Source organism: Archocentrus centrarchus, chromosome 11 (genome assembly GCF_007364275.1).
Source record: "Archocentrus centrarchus isolate MPI-CPG fArcCen1 chromosome 11, fArcCen1, whole genome shotgun sequence".
NCBI classification, from domain to species: domain Eukaryota; kingdom Metazoa; phylum Chordata; class Actinopteri; order Cichliformes; family Cichlidae; genus Archocentrus; species Archocentrus centrarchus.
Genome location: NC_044356.1, coordinates 7,505,829 through 7,522,294, shown reverse-complemented (window position 1 = coordinate 7,522,294; position 16,466 = coordinate 7,505,829). Strand labels below are relative to the sequence as shown.

General features: G+C 39.4%; 1 protein-coding gene across 4 annotated transcripts; it reads left to right on the top strand.

Moving 5' to 3' along the window:
- The first annotated feature begins 4,045 nt into the window (after window positions 1–4,045).
- LOC115788256 (H-2 class I histocompatibility antigen, Q9 alpha chain-like) lies at window positions 4,046–16,259 on the top strand. 4 transcript variants are annotated; one of them, XR_004020574.1, is made up of 8 exons: window positions 4,046–4,189; window positions 7,023–7,289; window positions 11,108–11,386; window positions 11,442–11,768; window positions 12,252–12,301; window positions 12,611–12,697; window positions 13,416–13,433; window positions 13,579–13,616. XR_004020574.1 is itself a non-coding variant. In XM_030741223.1 (8 exons), the coding sequence occupies exons 1-7, from the start codon at window positions 4,135–4,137 to the stop codon at window positions 13,623–13,625; spliced, it is 1,056 nt and encodes a 351-aa protein (XP_030597083.1). In that variant the 5' UTR covers window positions 4,046–4,134; the 3' UTR covers window positions 13,626–13,650; window positions 15,862–16,259. The 4 variants fall into 4 exon arrangements, 3 of the variants coding, with proteins under 3 accessions (XP_030597083.1, XP_030597082.1, XP_030597084.1); XM_030741223.1 differs by lacking the exon at window positions 12,252–12,301 and adding an exon at window positions 15,862–16,259 and having other exon boundaries at window positions 11,466–11,768; window positions 13,579–13,650; XM_030741222.1 differs by lacking the exon at window positions 12,252–12,301 and adding an exon at window positions 15,862–16,259 and having other exon boundaries at window positions 13,579–13,650.
- The last annotated feature ends 207 nt before the right edge of the window (window positions 16,260–16,466 follow it).

Below are 16,466 nucleotides of genomic sequence, written 5' to 3'. Positions count from 1 at the left end.
TAAGGTAAAGACCCTACAATAATTACAGAATAAACCCAACAGTCATCCTAATCTTAAAAATAGAGAGGGTGTCTGTCTCCTGAATCCAAACTAGGAGCTGGTTCCACAGAAGAGGGGCCTGAAAGCTGAAGGCTCTGCCTCCCATTCTACTCTTAAGTATCCGAGGAAGCACAAGTAAGCCAGCAGTCTGAGAACTATGAGACAATGAAGAGAAGCCAATATGTGAGAAATCTGCTCTCTCTTTCTAGTCCCTGTCAGCACTCTAGCTGCAGCATTTTGGATCAGCTGAAGGCTTTTCAGAGCTTTTAGGACAGCCTGATAATAATGAATTACTATAGTCCAACTCAGAAGTAATAAATGCATGAATTAGCTTTTCAGCATCAGCCTGAGACAGAAATATTAGCGTGTAGCCTACTCATTAAATTAGTGTTGTTACAAGTGTACAAATCTGGACAGTTAGAATAGTCTCTTCTTTCTTTTAGGAACTTGGCATTTGTAAAAATTTAAAACAAACCAAAAAGGTTTCATGACAAATGTGGGTGACCTTGGGGGCCCCCTGGTGGTCAGCCACATATGTCGCCTATGCCTCTGGCCGGCTCTCCCTACATCCTGCTGTTGCTGGAGCATTGCTGTTACAGAGAATGTGGACAGTGGTGGCGCCGGGGGGGGGGGGGGGGGGGGGGGGGGGGGCACCAGGGGGTGCTATATCTCCCCCTGGAAAAGTCATACCACCCCCGTAGCACCCCCAAGAAAATAGCTTGTGTTGAGAACTGAAAGAACAAATGATCCTTCATAGCACCCTCAGTAAAATGCTTAGTCCCCCCTTAGCACCTGCAGAAAAATATTTCTGGAGCCGCCACTGGACATGGAGGCTACAGCAGTGAACATGTCTGTGATCTTTACACTTTTTGTAGCATCTACAGTGACACTCTTCAATTTCGTCGCACGTAACTTCTCTGCACCTCCTTTCTGCCTCTTCGGTTTCTCCATGTTCCCTCTCCTTTAACACACGCATTCAACACTGAAACTACTAGCGGGAGTTACAGGGCACCATGCAGAGAAAGGGTGGGGCCGCTTTCATCCTATATCCTGATTGGTTCCATCCACTGTCTTTACTGAAGATGGGCCAACCTTCTAAATTGTGGGGCCGGTCTCTAAAAAAAAAAAAAAAAAAAGAGGGAAGAAAAAAAACCCCAACAGCATCGGCCCCTGAGGACGGTCGGCTCACCGGGCAAATGCCCGGTACGCCCGATTACCAGTCCAGCCCTGCCCCTGACCTACACCATCACACCAGCAGCATCCTGAACCAATGATACACGGCAGGACAGATCCATGTTTTCATGCTGTTCACCCCAAAGTCAGATCCTTCCATCCAAATGTTGCAGCAGAAATTGAGATTCGCAGAACAAGTCGGTCTTCTGTTGTCCAGTTCTGGTGAGCCTGTGTGAACTGTAGCCTCAGTTTCCTGTTCTTAGATGATGAGAGCAGCAGCCTGTGTGGTCTCCTGCTGCTGCAGCCTGTCTGCTTCAAGGATAAATGTGTTGTGTAAGCATTTATTCTGGGCATTGTTGCCTTTATTGGAAAGGAAAGTGACATGAACGTGGGAAAAGAGTGAAGGTGGATGACCCTGCAGAAGGTCTTTGATAGCTGGGTCACAGCGCTGATGCTTCCACCTTCAGAGAGCCATGATGCTCTAGAGGAAGAGTGAAGAGGAGGATCTGAACAGTCATGATGGGATCATCTCTGCTCTTGTGTGCTGTCACATTATCCCAGTTCAGCTGATTTCATATAGAAATACAAGACGTTTATTAGTATTAAATAAATATTCAGTCTACATGCGTCCTTGCTGTTCACCACACCATGATACTTTTTTACCAACATCCTTAAAATTTGATGAGTTTGCACAAATGATCCAAAGAAACTCAGAATTTTCTCTGATGAAACTTTTTTCTGTCTGTGAGCGTTTCACACAATCAAAGATTTTTATTTATTTTTAATTTTATGTTGTTTCTCTTCTGAGTACAGTTTGATTTACATGTGCAGATTCCTGCACTGATTCCTCTTCTTTAGCATTTTTAGCATCACACAGCTGCTTCATATGGACTTAATCTAATCAGTTAATAATTAATTAAACCTAGGGCTCCCTGGACAGGTCACCGGTGTGCAGCAGGGCACCAAGTTGTTTATTATTCTTAATTTTCAGTCATCATGTACAAAAACACAGATGCCAGCATTTAAACAGGGATTCAAACCAGCAACCTCCAGGTTAGTAATTATCTCTGTATTATTGTAGATTCTTTACCCACAATACAAAGCACCTTGAGGTGACTGTTTGTTGTTATTTGGCACTAAATAAGTAAAACTGAATTGAATTGAACTGAATCTGCTGAGACTTCTTTGTCTCAGTTTGAGCAATAATAACAGAATTAAAATTATGATTTTTTTTACAGGTCTCTGGAGCAGTGAGGCTGTTAGCTGTAATAAATGTGACGTGACTGCAGTTTAATGATTAACGTTAGTTTAACATCCTCTCACATGTTTTTTAAACATGTAAAATCTTCAGCTCAGTGACTCATGTCTCTGATTTCTCATTCTTCTTAGAAAAGTTGGTTTGCAAATGTTTTAGGAAATTTAGAAAAATTACTGTCAGTGCAAGTGAAAATTGTTTTTGAGCAATATAGATCATATTTAATAATATTTAATAACTATCCAAATTCTGCCTTTTTCACTGTTGAACAGTTTAAACTCACTTTACAGGTCAGCAGGGGCGCTGTCACACTGTTTCTCTGTAAATTCAGGTATTCAACAAGCAGGAAGTTCAAACCCCAGTGTTAGCATGAGATCTGAGAGACACAGCGATGCTGTGCATCAGTTTTAAACTGTGTAACAAACTGATTCAAATGTGAGAAGTCAAATATAAACTGACCAAAGCAAATTATGAAACAGTTTCTGCAACATTCATATCAGCACGTCATCATCTGACCTGCAGCATCGAGCTGCTGGGATCTAAAGTTTGTGTTTGATCAACCCTTTCTGTTTACTTTTATTTCTCTGGGTTTCATTACATTTTAGAGGATCACACAGAGGGGTTAAATATGGTTTCCCTGAGAGGTCAAACACTGTAACCTAGGAAACACCAGGAAATAAATAAATGAATAAATAAATAAAGCTACATAAGCACACAGAACACAGCAGAAGTGATTCAGCAGCTGTGAGGGAGATAAAGATGCCAAATAATGTGTTCTAATCACATGATTCATATCAACTCTGGATACATTTATGAGAGACATGTTTGATATTAGTCCAGTGGCGGCTCCAGAAATATTTTTCTGCAGGTGCTAAGGGGGAACTAAGCATTTTGGTGAGGGTGCTATGAAGGACCATTTGTTCCTTCAGTTCCCAACAGACGCAAGCTATTTTCTTGGGGGGGGCTACGGGGGTGTTATGACTTTTCCAGGGAGAGCTATAGCACTCCCTAGCCCCCCCGACGCCGCCACTGTATTAGTCCTTTACTTTTAACCTGCTCCGTCACATTATTGTGTCTCCTAAATCACTTCTGCTGTGGTTTGTGGGCTTTTGCTGTTTTATTTGTTTATTCATTTATTTAATTATTTCTTGGTGTTTCCAAGGTTACAGTGTGTTTGACCTCTCAGGGTCAGTAAAGAGTTCATTATACCAAAAGGTATCAGGCCTGTACTGAAACTGTACCTGAAAATACTCACAGATAAACACAGGATCAATATGACTTAATGATAAAACTGTATGAGTGCACATATTAATCACTCCACTGGACGGAGCCCCACAGCAGAAACTAAGTGAAACTCAGTGAAGTCATATTTGATATTCTTCATCATCCACACAGGACCCCCCCCCCACCCCAAAAAAAAAAAAAAAAAACGGGTTCAACTGAGGACCTTTTAATTTCACTTTCGTTAATAACCTCACTGTGTGAGTTTAACCCAGATTTAGGTGATGTTTGCTCTCAGGCTAAATTCCTATAGGCTCTGATAGAGGGTGATGGTGACGTCACTCCTGGCTCTCCTATTTCAGGTTTGATCTCTGAGCTGGAAGCGGAGAGTCAGTTTTTGTGGACAGCCAAGCGTTTGAGTGTTAAAGGTTCTGATCCCGGAGGTCATGATGAAGGTCCTGATGATCCTGATGATCCTGGGAATACAGGAGGCGGCAGCAGGTCAATTTGGAGTTTATGCTTTGGTCTTTTTATGTTTCTGTGTTATTGTTAAATTTGTACCATTTGAAATAAAACCAGATGGATGTTTGATCCTCAGAGAGCTGCAGTGCGCTAAATATTTATCTGTATTGGATCCGAATAGATTAGGTGAATCCATGTGCGTAATTTGTGGGGGGGGTAGGGGGGTTATGACCACCCACCCCCAATAATCTGATCCAATCACTATAACCCCCCCCCCAATAAAGTCACATCATTTCGATTTACAAAAACATCTTTCATGAATAACATGTTAATTTTCTTTATTCATAATCAATTTTGGGTAAAATACTAGCATGTTTAATCATTTGGTAATTTAACCCCCCCCCTCTCATCACAAAAACTTGGTATCACCCAACCCGCTTTCTCTACCAAGCAGCCGCGTTCATCGTTTGCTTGTGGAAACAGCTGCTGGGGAGGGGGTGCAGTTAGAAAAAATGAAAAGAGGACAAAAAGCGGACAACCAACAATTTTTCATTGTTGGTCGACAACACCCCTGTGTAAAAAGCAGAAAAATCAAAATGAGGTAAATGATTTAATAACTATGCCGCTGTGCATCAGACACACTATGAATACCGGTTCAGGTATTTTAGCTCCGTTAGACCTGCTCCTCCCAATCTGACAATGAGTCAAAAGAAAAAGAAGATAAAAGTGGTTATTTGTGCACACGCGGCACAGTAAAATACCTGTAATATGTAATAAACTAAACTCATTAAACAAGTATATACACACCTGCTCCCTATGCACACCTGAGACCTGGTAACACTAACGAGTCACATGACATTTTGGAGGGGAAATGACAAGCAGTGCTCAATTTGGACATTTACGGGTGTAGTCTCTTAGGGGTGTACTCACTTTTGTTGTGGCTGGTTTAGACATTAATGGCTGTATATTGAGTTATTTTGAGGGAAGAGTAAATTTACACTGTTATAAGCTGCACACAGACTACTTTTCATTGTGTCAAAGTGTCATTTTGTCAGTGTTGTCCCATGAAAAGATATACTTACATATCTGCAGACATGTGAGGGGTGTACTCACTTTTGTGATACACTGCAGTTTTACTCAAGTGAATACACACATAACATTTTATGTATTTAATTAATAATAACTAATATTAGTACTGATAACAGGACTGAAGATGAGAGTTTTAAACACATCAAGTTAAAACCTTTTTCTCTGCAGAACGTGTTTAATAGTAAAGATTGCATTAAACTCTCACATGCTCAGTGGAGAACAGACTGCTGTAAAATATTTTATTTATTATATTTGAACAAATTAAAACAGTTTCTTTAAAAGTGGAATGAGGGGCTGCAAAATTGGTAGTAAAACAAAACAGGTTCATGAAAGATATTTGTTACTGTTGGAATAAATGTGAAAAATGTAAGCCTTTTCTTAATTGTTGAAGGTGCAGAGTAAATACAAAGAAAGTTAAATAAATACATAGTAAAAGCATTACAGTGTATTTCTAAACCCAAAATCTCCTGAATCTTTTTAGAAAAATAAATAATTTAATAAAAAAATAAATAGGCAGAGACCTTAACCCCCCCAATGTTGGACCCAAAGTCACACCCTCGGATGAATCCATCATTTTGCACAATTAAATCACGTCTGTATATATATTTAATTTTTAATAATCAGCACTGAAGTGTAGACAAAAAATAAAGTTTAGGTAAGAAATAAATAAATAAAGCACAGATTAAAATCGATCCTGCCCACAGCTGTGATATTTTCTGCATTTTCACTCTTTAAATTGTTTTTGACGCATTTTTGTCTCCAAAAGATCCAACAGATAAACTCAGATCAGTTTTTGTTAACTTTATGACCAAAACTATTATTTTAAACATTTTAATTAAACATTAAAACTGAAATGCACTGAAGTATGTTTAACATAAAGGGTTTGTTCAGATTTTGGATATTTAATTTTTGTTCTATAGACTCTGTATAAAGTTCCCATCAGCCTGGAGTCTCCCGCTCTGTGATGTTATAAAAAAATGATTCAGCCGTGCAGTGGTGGCGCCAGGCGGGCGCTAGGGGGTGCTATAGCTCCCCCTGGAAAAGTCATAGCACCCCCAAGAAAATAGCTCGTGTCTGTGTGTGTTGAGAACTGAAAGAACAAATGATCCTTCATAGCACCCTCAGTAAAATACTTTGATTGGTATTTTGTCAAACTCAGCCTCAAACCTGATCACAAAATAAAATCAATATTTGGTTAAAGTAATATTTTCACATCTGCTCTGGTTTCATCGATAATTTGATCCGTCACAGATTTCTGGGACAAAAACCTTTAACAACAGTCCTTCATGTTTACATGAAAATGATGGTCTGGATTTTTTATCATTCATTTTTTGACGGCTGGTTTAGAAAAAGGCTCCATAACCAAAAGCTGGATGTCACATTAAAGGAAGTAAATCAGTTAATATAATCAATAATATCAAAGATTGAAAAGAAAACAGACGTGAGGCTGAGTCAGAACAAAGAAACTGGATCTGCTTCATATTCAAACACAATTATGAATTAATAACCCACAGAAGCAATAAAAAGTCCTGATGAGGAGAGTGAAAGCATTAATGATGAAAACTGAACTGAAAATATTTTTATAAAAACTGATTCTGTTAAATACAGAATTAAAACTTTAAGGAAAAATCATCAGAATATGAAGCAGAGTATTTACTCATAAATCTATTTGGGATTTATTGAGGGGACAGCAGGATTATTATAAGATGTCTTTAATGAGTTCTAGTTTTTTTTATTGTTCATTAAAAATATAAATCTGATCTCACATTAACTGTTCCCACAGTGACCCACTCTATGAAGTATTTCTTCACTGGATCCTCTCAAGTACCAAACTTCCCAGAGTTTGTGGTTATTGGGCTGGTTGATGATGTTCAGATGTTTTACTATGACAGCGACACGCAGAAAGTGGAGCCCAAACAGGACTGGATGAATAAAGTCACAGCAGAGGATCTACAGTACTTGGAGAGCAACACTGGAAATTTTCTGGGTACCCAGCAGTTTTTCAAAGCCAGCATTGACACTTTAAAGCGTCGCTTCAACCAAACTGGAGGTTTGTTTCTGTTTCATTTTCTCTGATTCTTCCTCTTTACATGTTTTATTTGTCAGTATTAATCAGATTCACATTCAAAGTTTTATTCAGATCACAGATTTACATTATTACACGTTTATATGTAATGATGTAATTTAAATTAAATAAATCATATTTAAAGGTCATAGTTTTATAGAATTTGTCATAGGGCGAGAGGCAGGGTGCACCCTGAACAGGTCGCCAGCCTGAAATTTGTTAATAAAATAAAGATTCAGAAGAATAAAAAACCTACTCGGTGCATTTTTACAGTTTAATGAAAATGAAAATTTGGCAGTTTAATGAAAATGAATCTATAAACTATAAACGTTCATCACACTCAGATCAGCTGCTAATATTTTCCTGCCTTTAATAAAGTTTCTCTAACTAAAATAAATGAATGATGATCCTGACGCTGCAGCTGCGCATGACCTCCGTCTGAAGATGCTGAACATTAATTATGGCTCAGCAGCTCAAACACACACACTCACAATCAGCTGTTTGTGCGTCACAAAGGTCACACAAGATTAAACTTCAAAGCTTTTCGATGGGACATTTACAGAAACACTTTTTCCATCTGAATGTTTAAAGTTATTTTTTTGTGATATTTCTGAAACGTGTAATCAGAGTATTTATGTTTACAGGAAGTTTCTGGTCACATTCCTGTGACCTCAGTTTAAACATCCTTACAAATAATCACAGGTTATAAAAAAAGATCCAGTGCAGCTGATGATGAAATCATTTATCATCATTTCACTGCAGATGTGCTGCGATGTCACAGTTTAATAACATTTGGCTCAATAATATTTCAGATTCACTTGGACACACATTGATGGAGACTGTAAAAATCTGCATCTATCAGGGATCAGTGATAACAGGCTGATGAACCTGAGACGTGATGAATAAGTCAAAGTGTTGCTGGTAAAGTTTCCATCAGTGTCTTCACGTTTCCTCTGGTCTGAACTCTGTGTGTGTCTGTCAGGAAATGTGTCGCAGTGCAGAGTTTGTGCTGAGCTGTTGTTCATGTGTTGCAGGCAGGGTTATAATAGTTTTGGATTTTACATTATCGTTTAGTTTTAGTTAGTTTTTACTTTTTTTTCTCTAATTCAGTTAGTTTTAATTAGTTTTCAGAGCGGTTTTGGTCGTTTTTATTAGTTTTTATTTTTGGTTTAATGCTTAGTTTTAGTTTAGTTTCGTTAGTTTCAGTATTAGTTTTAGTTTTTCATACTTTGTCAGGTGCAAGATTCAAGGTACAAGAGTAACTCTTCTGTAATAAAAACTCAACCAAAGATCCCGTTTAAAGAAATATATTCAACAACTAACTGTTCACAGACAGCAGCACTACTGTGTGTGTAATGTGTGTAATATTAAGGACACACATGAACATCAACAGGGAGAAACAAAAACATGAACTCCCCAAACTCAATAAATTCTACAATAAACTACAATAAAGTTCAGCGTCAGTGCAGCAGATTAACAACAGCTTCTGTTTTGGAGCTAGCTTGGTTAGATGCTGCATATGTGGCCGACCTCATTTCGCATTTCTGCTTGTGTAGCTGGATTGTGTGTGTGTTCGTTGCCTTACGGTCGTGTGCTGGTGTTTTATATGCGGTGCTGGCTGGGACTTCTTTTGGTCTTCGCTCTTTGTGCTCAGTTTTTTGGCTGCAAACATATTTGTCCCTGTTTTTTCACTTTCTTCATTCCCTCGATTCCTTATATTGATTGTTCCTGATTGTTATTCTCTCACTGATAAAGTGGCCGGAAACGCACAAGGACGGAACAGGTTCATCACAACGTTGCAGCTGAGTGGCAGCGAGGAGTAGTCACATTTCTTCGGAGGTGAACGCCAGATCACGTCGGTTTCCGTAGCTGCCTTGCGTGGCTTCTCAGGTGGACTTTGACGTTGCTGTTTTTTCTCACTGAGATGTGTTCCATACATTTTTCATCATTCACAACAAGACACTCTTCTATCTGTATTATCGGACTCAAAGAAACGCCATACGGGACTCTGCCGCTTTCTCGGCAGACCGCTGACATTACTTTGAGGACCAGCTCGGTGAGCGCAGCAGGCAGGCACACAGCTGCCCGACGGCACTCCCAGCTTCAACTGGGAGAGCGGAAAAAGATCAGCCCACAAGGCTTTTAAATAAAATGACAAACAAGAAAAGGAAGGTAATTTTATCTATAATTTTAGTTAGTTTTTTAAACTCACAATACAGTTTTAGTTAGTTATCGTTTTTTCCTTTTGATTTTAGTTTTCATTTATTTCAGTTAACGACAATGTTTTTTCAGTTTCAGTTTTCGTTATTTCGTTCGTTTTCGTTAACTAGAATAACCCTGGTTGCAGGGCTGCACACATCATTCAGTTTAGACATTTTTGTGCTTCATAACCACAAAAACTTTTTAACTGAGAGAACCTGAGAGCCACAGGGGCACAAAAATAACACAAATGTCTCTGAGAGAAGCTCACAACCTGCTGACATCACCCTGATGATGTCACCGTCTCATTAATGATGTCAGAAGGATCATACCATTATTTTACAGGGGGGTGGGACTTGTGAAGGAGTTCAGTTCTGTGCATGCTTCATACCACACCCACCCAGATCAGCAGCTCCACCAAAGCTGCATCTCCTCCTCCGCTTCCCCCTCGCTTCCCCCGGCTCGCTGAGACGATACTGAAACATTTACAGAGTTTCTAACACAGAACAGGAAGTAAGGAAGCATTGCATCACTTCCTCCAAGGCTCCTGTTTGTGTCCCCGCTGGACACGTCAATCAATCTTTTCTTTATGGTCCAATCAAAGCTTTATTGACAGAAGTGTGTGAGTACAGTGAGAATTCCTGAAAGCTCCTGATGTGAGCAGGTGATCAGAAAAACTGATGGACAGAATCAAATAAGTTCAGTAACGAGCTGAGGGACCAAACATGAAGCTTGAACATCGTCTGCGTGATTCTCACAGACTGCAGTCCCAGCAGAGCCGATCACTGTGAGCAGAATCACCTGTTATGATCATCACTGTTATTATAACGCATACAGACCCACAGAGGCTGCAGCTCCCACAGGAACCATAAATATGGATACCAATACAAGGTGCGCTGCACTGATACCTGTGAGGACAGGAAACCAGTGGATCTGCTTCCTGCTCCCACAGACCTGCTGCACCTCACACAGCTGCTGATGCTGCCCCCTGCTGGAACTCCTCAGGTTGCTTCAGCTCCTTTTTCCCTGAAACTCCAACAGGAACTGACTGCAGACATGAGTAGCAAGAGACGGGGAGGAACATGGAGGGTGGAGGGTATTAGATATGCTGCAGCAGCAGACCTGACACCTGTCGGTGTGACCTCTGACCTGAACACCAAACACAGATGCTGTCGTCAGCTGAGATGTTTTCTAAAACAAAGTCTGTGATATCTGAGGAGTTATTAATCAAACTGCAGCTTCAGACATCTGACCTGACCTGCAGTCTCTCTAAAATCTGCATTATTGATCATGATTGGCTGTAAAAACCTTCCACTGAGCCGACAGCAGCAGCTAATGCAGCTCCTCTGTGTGTGTCTGTGTCAGTAACACTGCTGCAGGCTGTCTGTGGTTCACTGCAGAGTCTCTGTTTCTCTGTCAGGTGTTCACATTAACCAGCAGATGTACAGCTGTGAGTGGGATGAAGAGACTGATAAGCTGGATATTGGCAGATTGGTTATGATGGAGAGGACTTCATATCATTTGACCTGGAGACACAGATGTTCATCGCTCCTAATCTGCAGGCTGTCTCTGGTTCACTGCAGAGTCTTCTCTATCTCTATCAGGTGCTCACACTTTTCAGCTGACGTCCGGCTGTGAGTGGGAAGAAGAGAATAATGAACTGAACGGCTATGAGCAGTTTGGTTATGATGGAGAGGACTTCATATCATTTGACTTGAAGAGAGAGACGTGGATCGCTTCTAATCAGCAGGCTGTCAACACCAAACACAGCTGGGAGAGTAACAAGGTTATCACTGCACAGAGGAAGATCTACCTCACCCATATCTGTCCTGAGTGGGGCAAGAAGCTCCTGAACTATGGGAGGAGCTCTCTGATGAGAACAGGTGAGTTCATATGAGCAGAGTTAGGGTGATAATAATAATAAATCATATTTCTCAGTTTCTGATTTACTTTATTCCTCAGTCCTTCCCTCAGTGTCTCTCCTCCAGAGGTCTTCCTCCTCTCCCATCACCTGCCACTCTACAGGTTTCTATCCTCACAGAGCCGAGATGTTCTGGAAGAAAGATGAGGAGGAGCTTCATGAAGGTGTGCACAAAGGAGAGATCTTCCCCAACCATGACGGGACCTTCCAGATGAGTGTTGATCTGAACCTTTCAGCAGTTGGATCTGAGGACTGGGACAGGTACAGCTGTGTGTTTCAGCTCTTAGGTGTGAACGAGGACATCACCACCAAACTGGACAAAGCAGGAATCAGGAGCAATGAAGGTGAGACTGAAATCAGAGGAGACAAACATGGCAAACAGAATTTTACAGTTTCCTGTAACGCTCCTGCAGCTCACAGGTTTTCCTTTAGTTTCTGTCAGAATCATTGACATCAGTTTAATAATGTTTCCCAAAGTTTCCACCACACTTTTTCTTTGCTGATCAGAACACACATTAGTTTTATTTCAAATGTTAGATTTGAGTCTAGCTTTATTTATTTTATTTTATTGTGTTTCAGTGCTGGGTGGCACGGTGGTTAGCACTGCTGCCTCACAGCTAGAATGACATCTAGAAGGACTGGGTTCGATTCCACCGTGGCCCGGGCCCCTCTGTGTGGAGCTTGCATGTTCTCCCTGTGTCTGCGTGGGTTTCCTCCCACAGTCCAAAGACATGCAGTTACTGGGGTTAGGTTAGTTGGTCACTCTAAATTGCCCATAGATGTGAATGGTTGTCTGTCTGTCTGTGTTGGCCCTGTGACCTGTACAGGTGTACCCTGCCTCTCGCCCCCCCTGTGACCCTGAACAGGACAAGCAGAAGTGAGTGGATGGACGGTGTTTTAGTGCTCTAGAGACAAAAATTTGTTTTTTTTTCATCACATTCAGCCATGTTCCTGTGTGTTAATGATAATAATTCATGTAAGTAATGGAGAGTTTTGGAAGAAGACAGAATTATATATTAGTGCACATGTTCTGGATGTTTTAACAGATCAGATTCATTTTTTGGTGAAGTGTTGAAATGAATTTAAATATCTCAGAACTTTTATTGTTGGGATGAAAACAGAAATGAGTGGAACAAACATTTGTATCTATAAAGAAGCTGATCGATTGTTTTCTGTTGATCTGCAGGAGGTTCCCTCGCCATTATCGTCCCTGTGGTTGTTGCTGTGGTCGTTCTTGCTGTGATCGGATTCATTATTTACAAAAAGAAAACAGGTGAGAGAGCAGAACTACCTGGATCTGTTTGTACACTGCAAACAAATAATAATGATGGGAATTATTATAATAGTAATTATAAGTAATAATAATTCATTAGTTATTATTTACAGGTGGAACTAAATTAGTAACAGAAATAAATCAAATAGTTTCAGGTTATATTAGAGATCATATTTGAACTCTTTCAGTCACAAAGAACAATCTTCAAACACAAAATGATCAGAGCTCATTTTTACATCCTCACAATATTAAAACCAATAACCAATAATCACTGTTGTGTTTGTCAGAACTTCTTTCTAAGCTGAGCCTCAGTTTGTGAGTCAGGAAACAAAACAACATCTCAGTTATTAGAACACACACGCACACACACACACACACACACACAGCAGAAAGTTGGAGCTCGAGGTTCCTCCTCAGAAATCGTTTCAGTTGCTTTAAAAAAAAGTTTCTCCTCTGCAGCAGGTTTTTGTTTCAGAACTTTTCCTAAATGTGTTTCCTTATGAACAAAGATGATTTTGTCAGTCAGCTGATTATAAAACAGTTTGAATCTGATTAATTAATATTGACTCAGTCAGATTAACATGTAACACGTTTCATGAATCCATGAACACATCAGTGTTTTTTTATCCACTCTGAAAATTAAATTATTAAATTATGTTTCATGACTTTTATCATTTATGAAAAGAAAAGTTTATGCATTTCTTTCTTTTTATTTCAGACAAATGTTCCCCGCCTCGTAAGTTCAACTTCATCTGTTTCCTCTGATGTCTCTACATGAAATATTGTTTGTGTGTTTGAACCTAAAGTCTCCTCAGGCCTGTGTTACCTGTAAAGGTAACTCAGAGCAGGATGTGCTCTAACTGTGTGTTTGTGACCTGCAGCTGTGGAGAACCCTGAAGTTCAGGAACAAATGCTTCCTACAGGCTGAAGGACCAACAGCTCCTCTGCACTCAGTGAGACACTGCAGAGTTTTGATTTTTTAAAACTCATGTACAATATTGTGACTGTTGTAAACTCTCCTTTTATACACAACCAGAGGGAAGTGCTTTGATATAAGTTTAAACCCTATTAGCAATGTTCATACAGGTGCTGAAATCCTTGAAAATGTTTGGATTTTATTATTGTCTTTTCAAGGTTTGAAAAATGCTTGAAGTTAGAATGTAGTGCTTGAAAATGTAACCGCTTATAAAAAATAACTATCTGATTAAATAGTTCGCTTATGAAACGGAGAAATAAGATGAGTCAGAAAGTCTAAAATTATCATTTTTAATGCACAGCCTGCACGTCTGCTGTGACCTGTCAGTCTGTTTGTGACCCCGCCCCTTCCCTGAAGACATGTTTGCAGTTTTAATGAGTGTTCACTGTAAAACTGCAAATTCCAATTATGGATAAGATGAATATGGAATAATATTTAGGTCAAAAGTCACGCGAGGAAAAAAAACATAATTCGAGTAAATTTAGCAGCTGCACGATGCTGCAGGTTCATGCTCTCATGAGGAAACTTTACACAGAGGAGCACTGATGTGTCATTCTCAAAAGAGCCAGCTCACTGATTTCTCATTAGCTCTGTTCACAAACCTGAGGATGGGAGAAACTGATGGGCACACCATGTAGCCAATCACACAAGGGGGCATGGGATTAAACCATTATGTTTATATATATATATATATATATATATATATATATATATATATTAGTCACAGAGTAAAGCCGACTCACACAGCCACCTTTCATCCCGGAGCCCTGCTGAGTTTTTTACTTTACTTTTCATGAACTGACAGATGTCCTCAGGTAGCTCTTTGCACCTGTGTATAAGGCCCGTCACCAAATTCAGAAGCTGTTTCCTCTGAAACTGCTGCTGATTTCAGCCTTTGCCTCTTATAAAGTTCACTGTGTGTGTTGCGGTGATTATGGCAGGTTCTGTCCTCAGGACTTTGCTGCAGCGTCTCCTGCTGTGTGAGCAGTGATGCACTGTCAGCTCACCTGTGCAGGTCTCCCTCTGCATCTTCTCCCATATCCGTTCCACAGGCGAGGAAAAGAGACAGATGGATCAGGTCCTTTGCCTTGCCCTGTTTGGAAAATCCCTGTTTTCCACTTTTTATATATACCTTAAATGTTATATTGGTTGCAATTTCTGCAGCCCTCTCAGCCAGATCTCTCAGGAAAAAAAGACATTTTAATGTCACTGATAGCTTTTTCCCTCATTAATAAAGAATATATGAAATATGAAAGTCACTTTGCCAAGAAGTGATTGCAGCTTCTACCTGTGACAGGAGTGTTGTTTCTTGCTCAAAATGATATAATATCATTCATGAGAGAGATGTTTAAGATATGTTTCACAGATTTTAGGCCAAAAATGAATCTACAGTAATTTAAATACAACCAATCATTTTTTTGGCAAATATCAGAAATCACTTTTTGCACAACATCAGCCTATCTCCAAAACCCTCCAACAGTCCCTGATGACACCGGGAAAAGTCATGAAATTTGTTGACAGTCGCTTTTTGGGGAAAAAAGTCACTGGAGGTCTGAAAAGTCATAGAGACAACAGGAATGTTCTTTATGACTCAAAATGAGTGAAAAATGAACAATACCAGCAATCATTTTTTTGGTAAATACCATCACATTTTGGCACAGACCGGCTCTTCAGATGACAAAATGCTCCACTGCACTGTGGTGGTGTGTACATTTTGCGTACATACAGTGCAGTACAATGTTTTAATACACAGGAAAGAGCATATTTGATACCAAGATTTCCAGAGTTTTTCAACAGCAGGATGTGTTTTTAATACTTCCTGTTACATTAAAATAGAAACCAGGAGAAATTAAATGTCATGAAAAAAAGATCAAAATTTTCTTTGTACACTTTTTTTTTTTTTAGGGGGAGATGGGGGGACTGAAAAAGAGTGTTGATAATTGTGAATGAACCCTTATTGTACTGGAAAACCTTGAAAATGGACCTTTAAAAGTGCTTAAAAGGTGCTTGAATTTGATCCTGGAAAAGGTGTCCATATCCTGTATTCAGAGAGTCTCGCATGTTTTTATTAAACCAGTTTAATCAAATAAATTAAATCCTCGACTGAACTGGAATATTTTAATGATGATGTAATTGTGTTGTTTGTGCAGCTGAACAATGCAAACATTCATTGTTTTTCTCTCTTCAGGTTTATGGATAAATGCACTGAAACACGAGGCGGAGCCTCGTTCTCCATAAACTGGAACATCACCGAATATTCAGGAAATGATGGAACTTTGGGAAATCTGGTTGCAGATGATTATTATTAATCAATATTTAAGGGAAATAAGTTTGAGTCCCAAATGTTTAACAAATACATCATATCTGGATCATGTCTGCGCACACCTGGAAAAAAAAAATCAACTTTAAACAATAATGAAAATATTTTTATAGCTACAGAGTTAAACCTGTGTGAGTGATCATTACTAATAAAGATTATCTTATCATCTTAAACAGATCCACTATATTTACAGTTTAGTGTTCTTGGTGTGGGGTTTCCTCATAAATCAATGCATCAATAATAAAAAAAATGTGGACATCCATAAACAGAGGTAGTGATTCGTGCTTTCTCCTCTTCATAGATATTCAGCTGCTGATCATTTAGTTCTTGAAGCTGCAGCTCAGCAACAATCTGAAAATCTCAGATTAGAAATAATCTGAGATTATTTCTAATCTGAAGATTATTTCTAATTAGAAATAATCTGAGATTTTCCTCATAACTTGTTAAACTTTGTAAACGTGATGATGAACTTT

What these genes read in the sequence shown, in the direction of transcription:
- LOC115788256 (XM_030741222.1), top strand. Translation starts at nt 4,135, where the DNA reads ATGATGAAGGTCCTGATGATCCTGATGATCCTGGGAATACAGGAGGCG. An exon ending in TCGCTTCAACCAAACTGGAG is followed by an intron (nt 7,290 to 11,107) that starts GTTTGTTTCTGT and finishes TATCTCTATCAG; the next exon opens with GTGCTCACACTTTTCAGCTG. An exon ending in GAGCTCTCTGATGAGAACAG is followed by an intron (nt 11,387 to 11,441) that starts GTGAGTTCATAT and finishes CATATTTCTCAG; the next exon opens with TTTCTGATTTACTTTATTCC.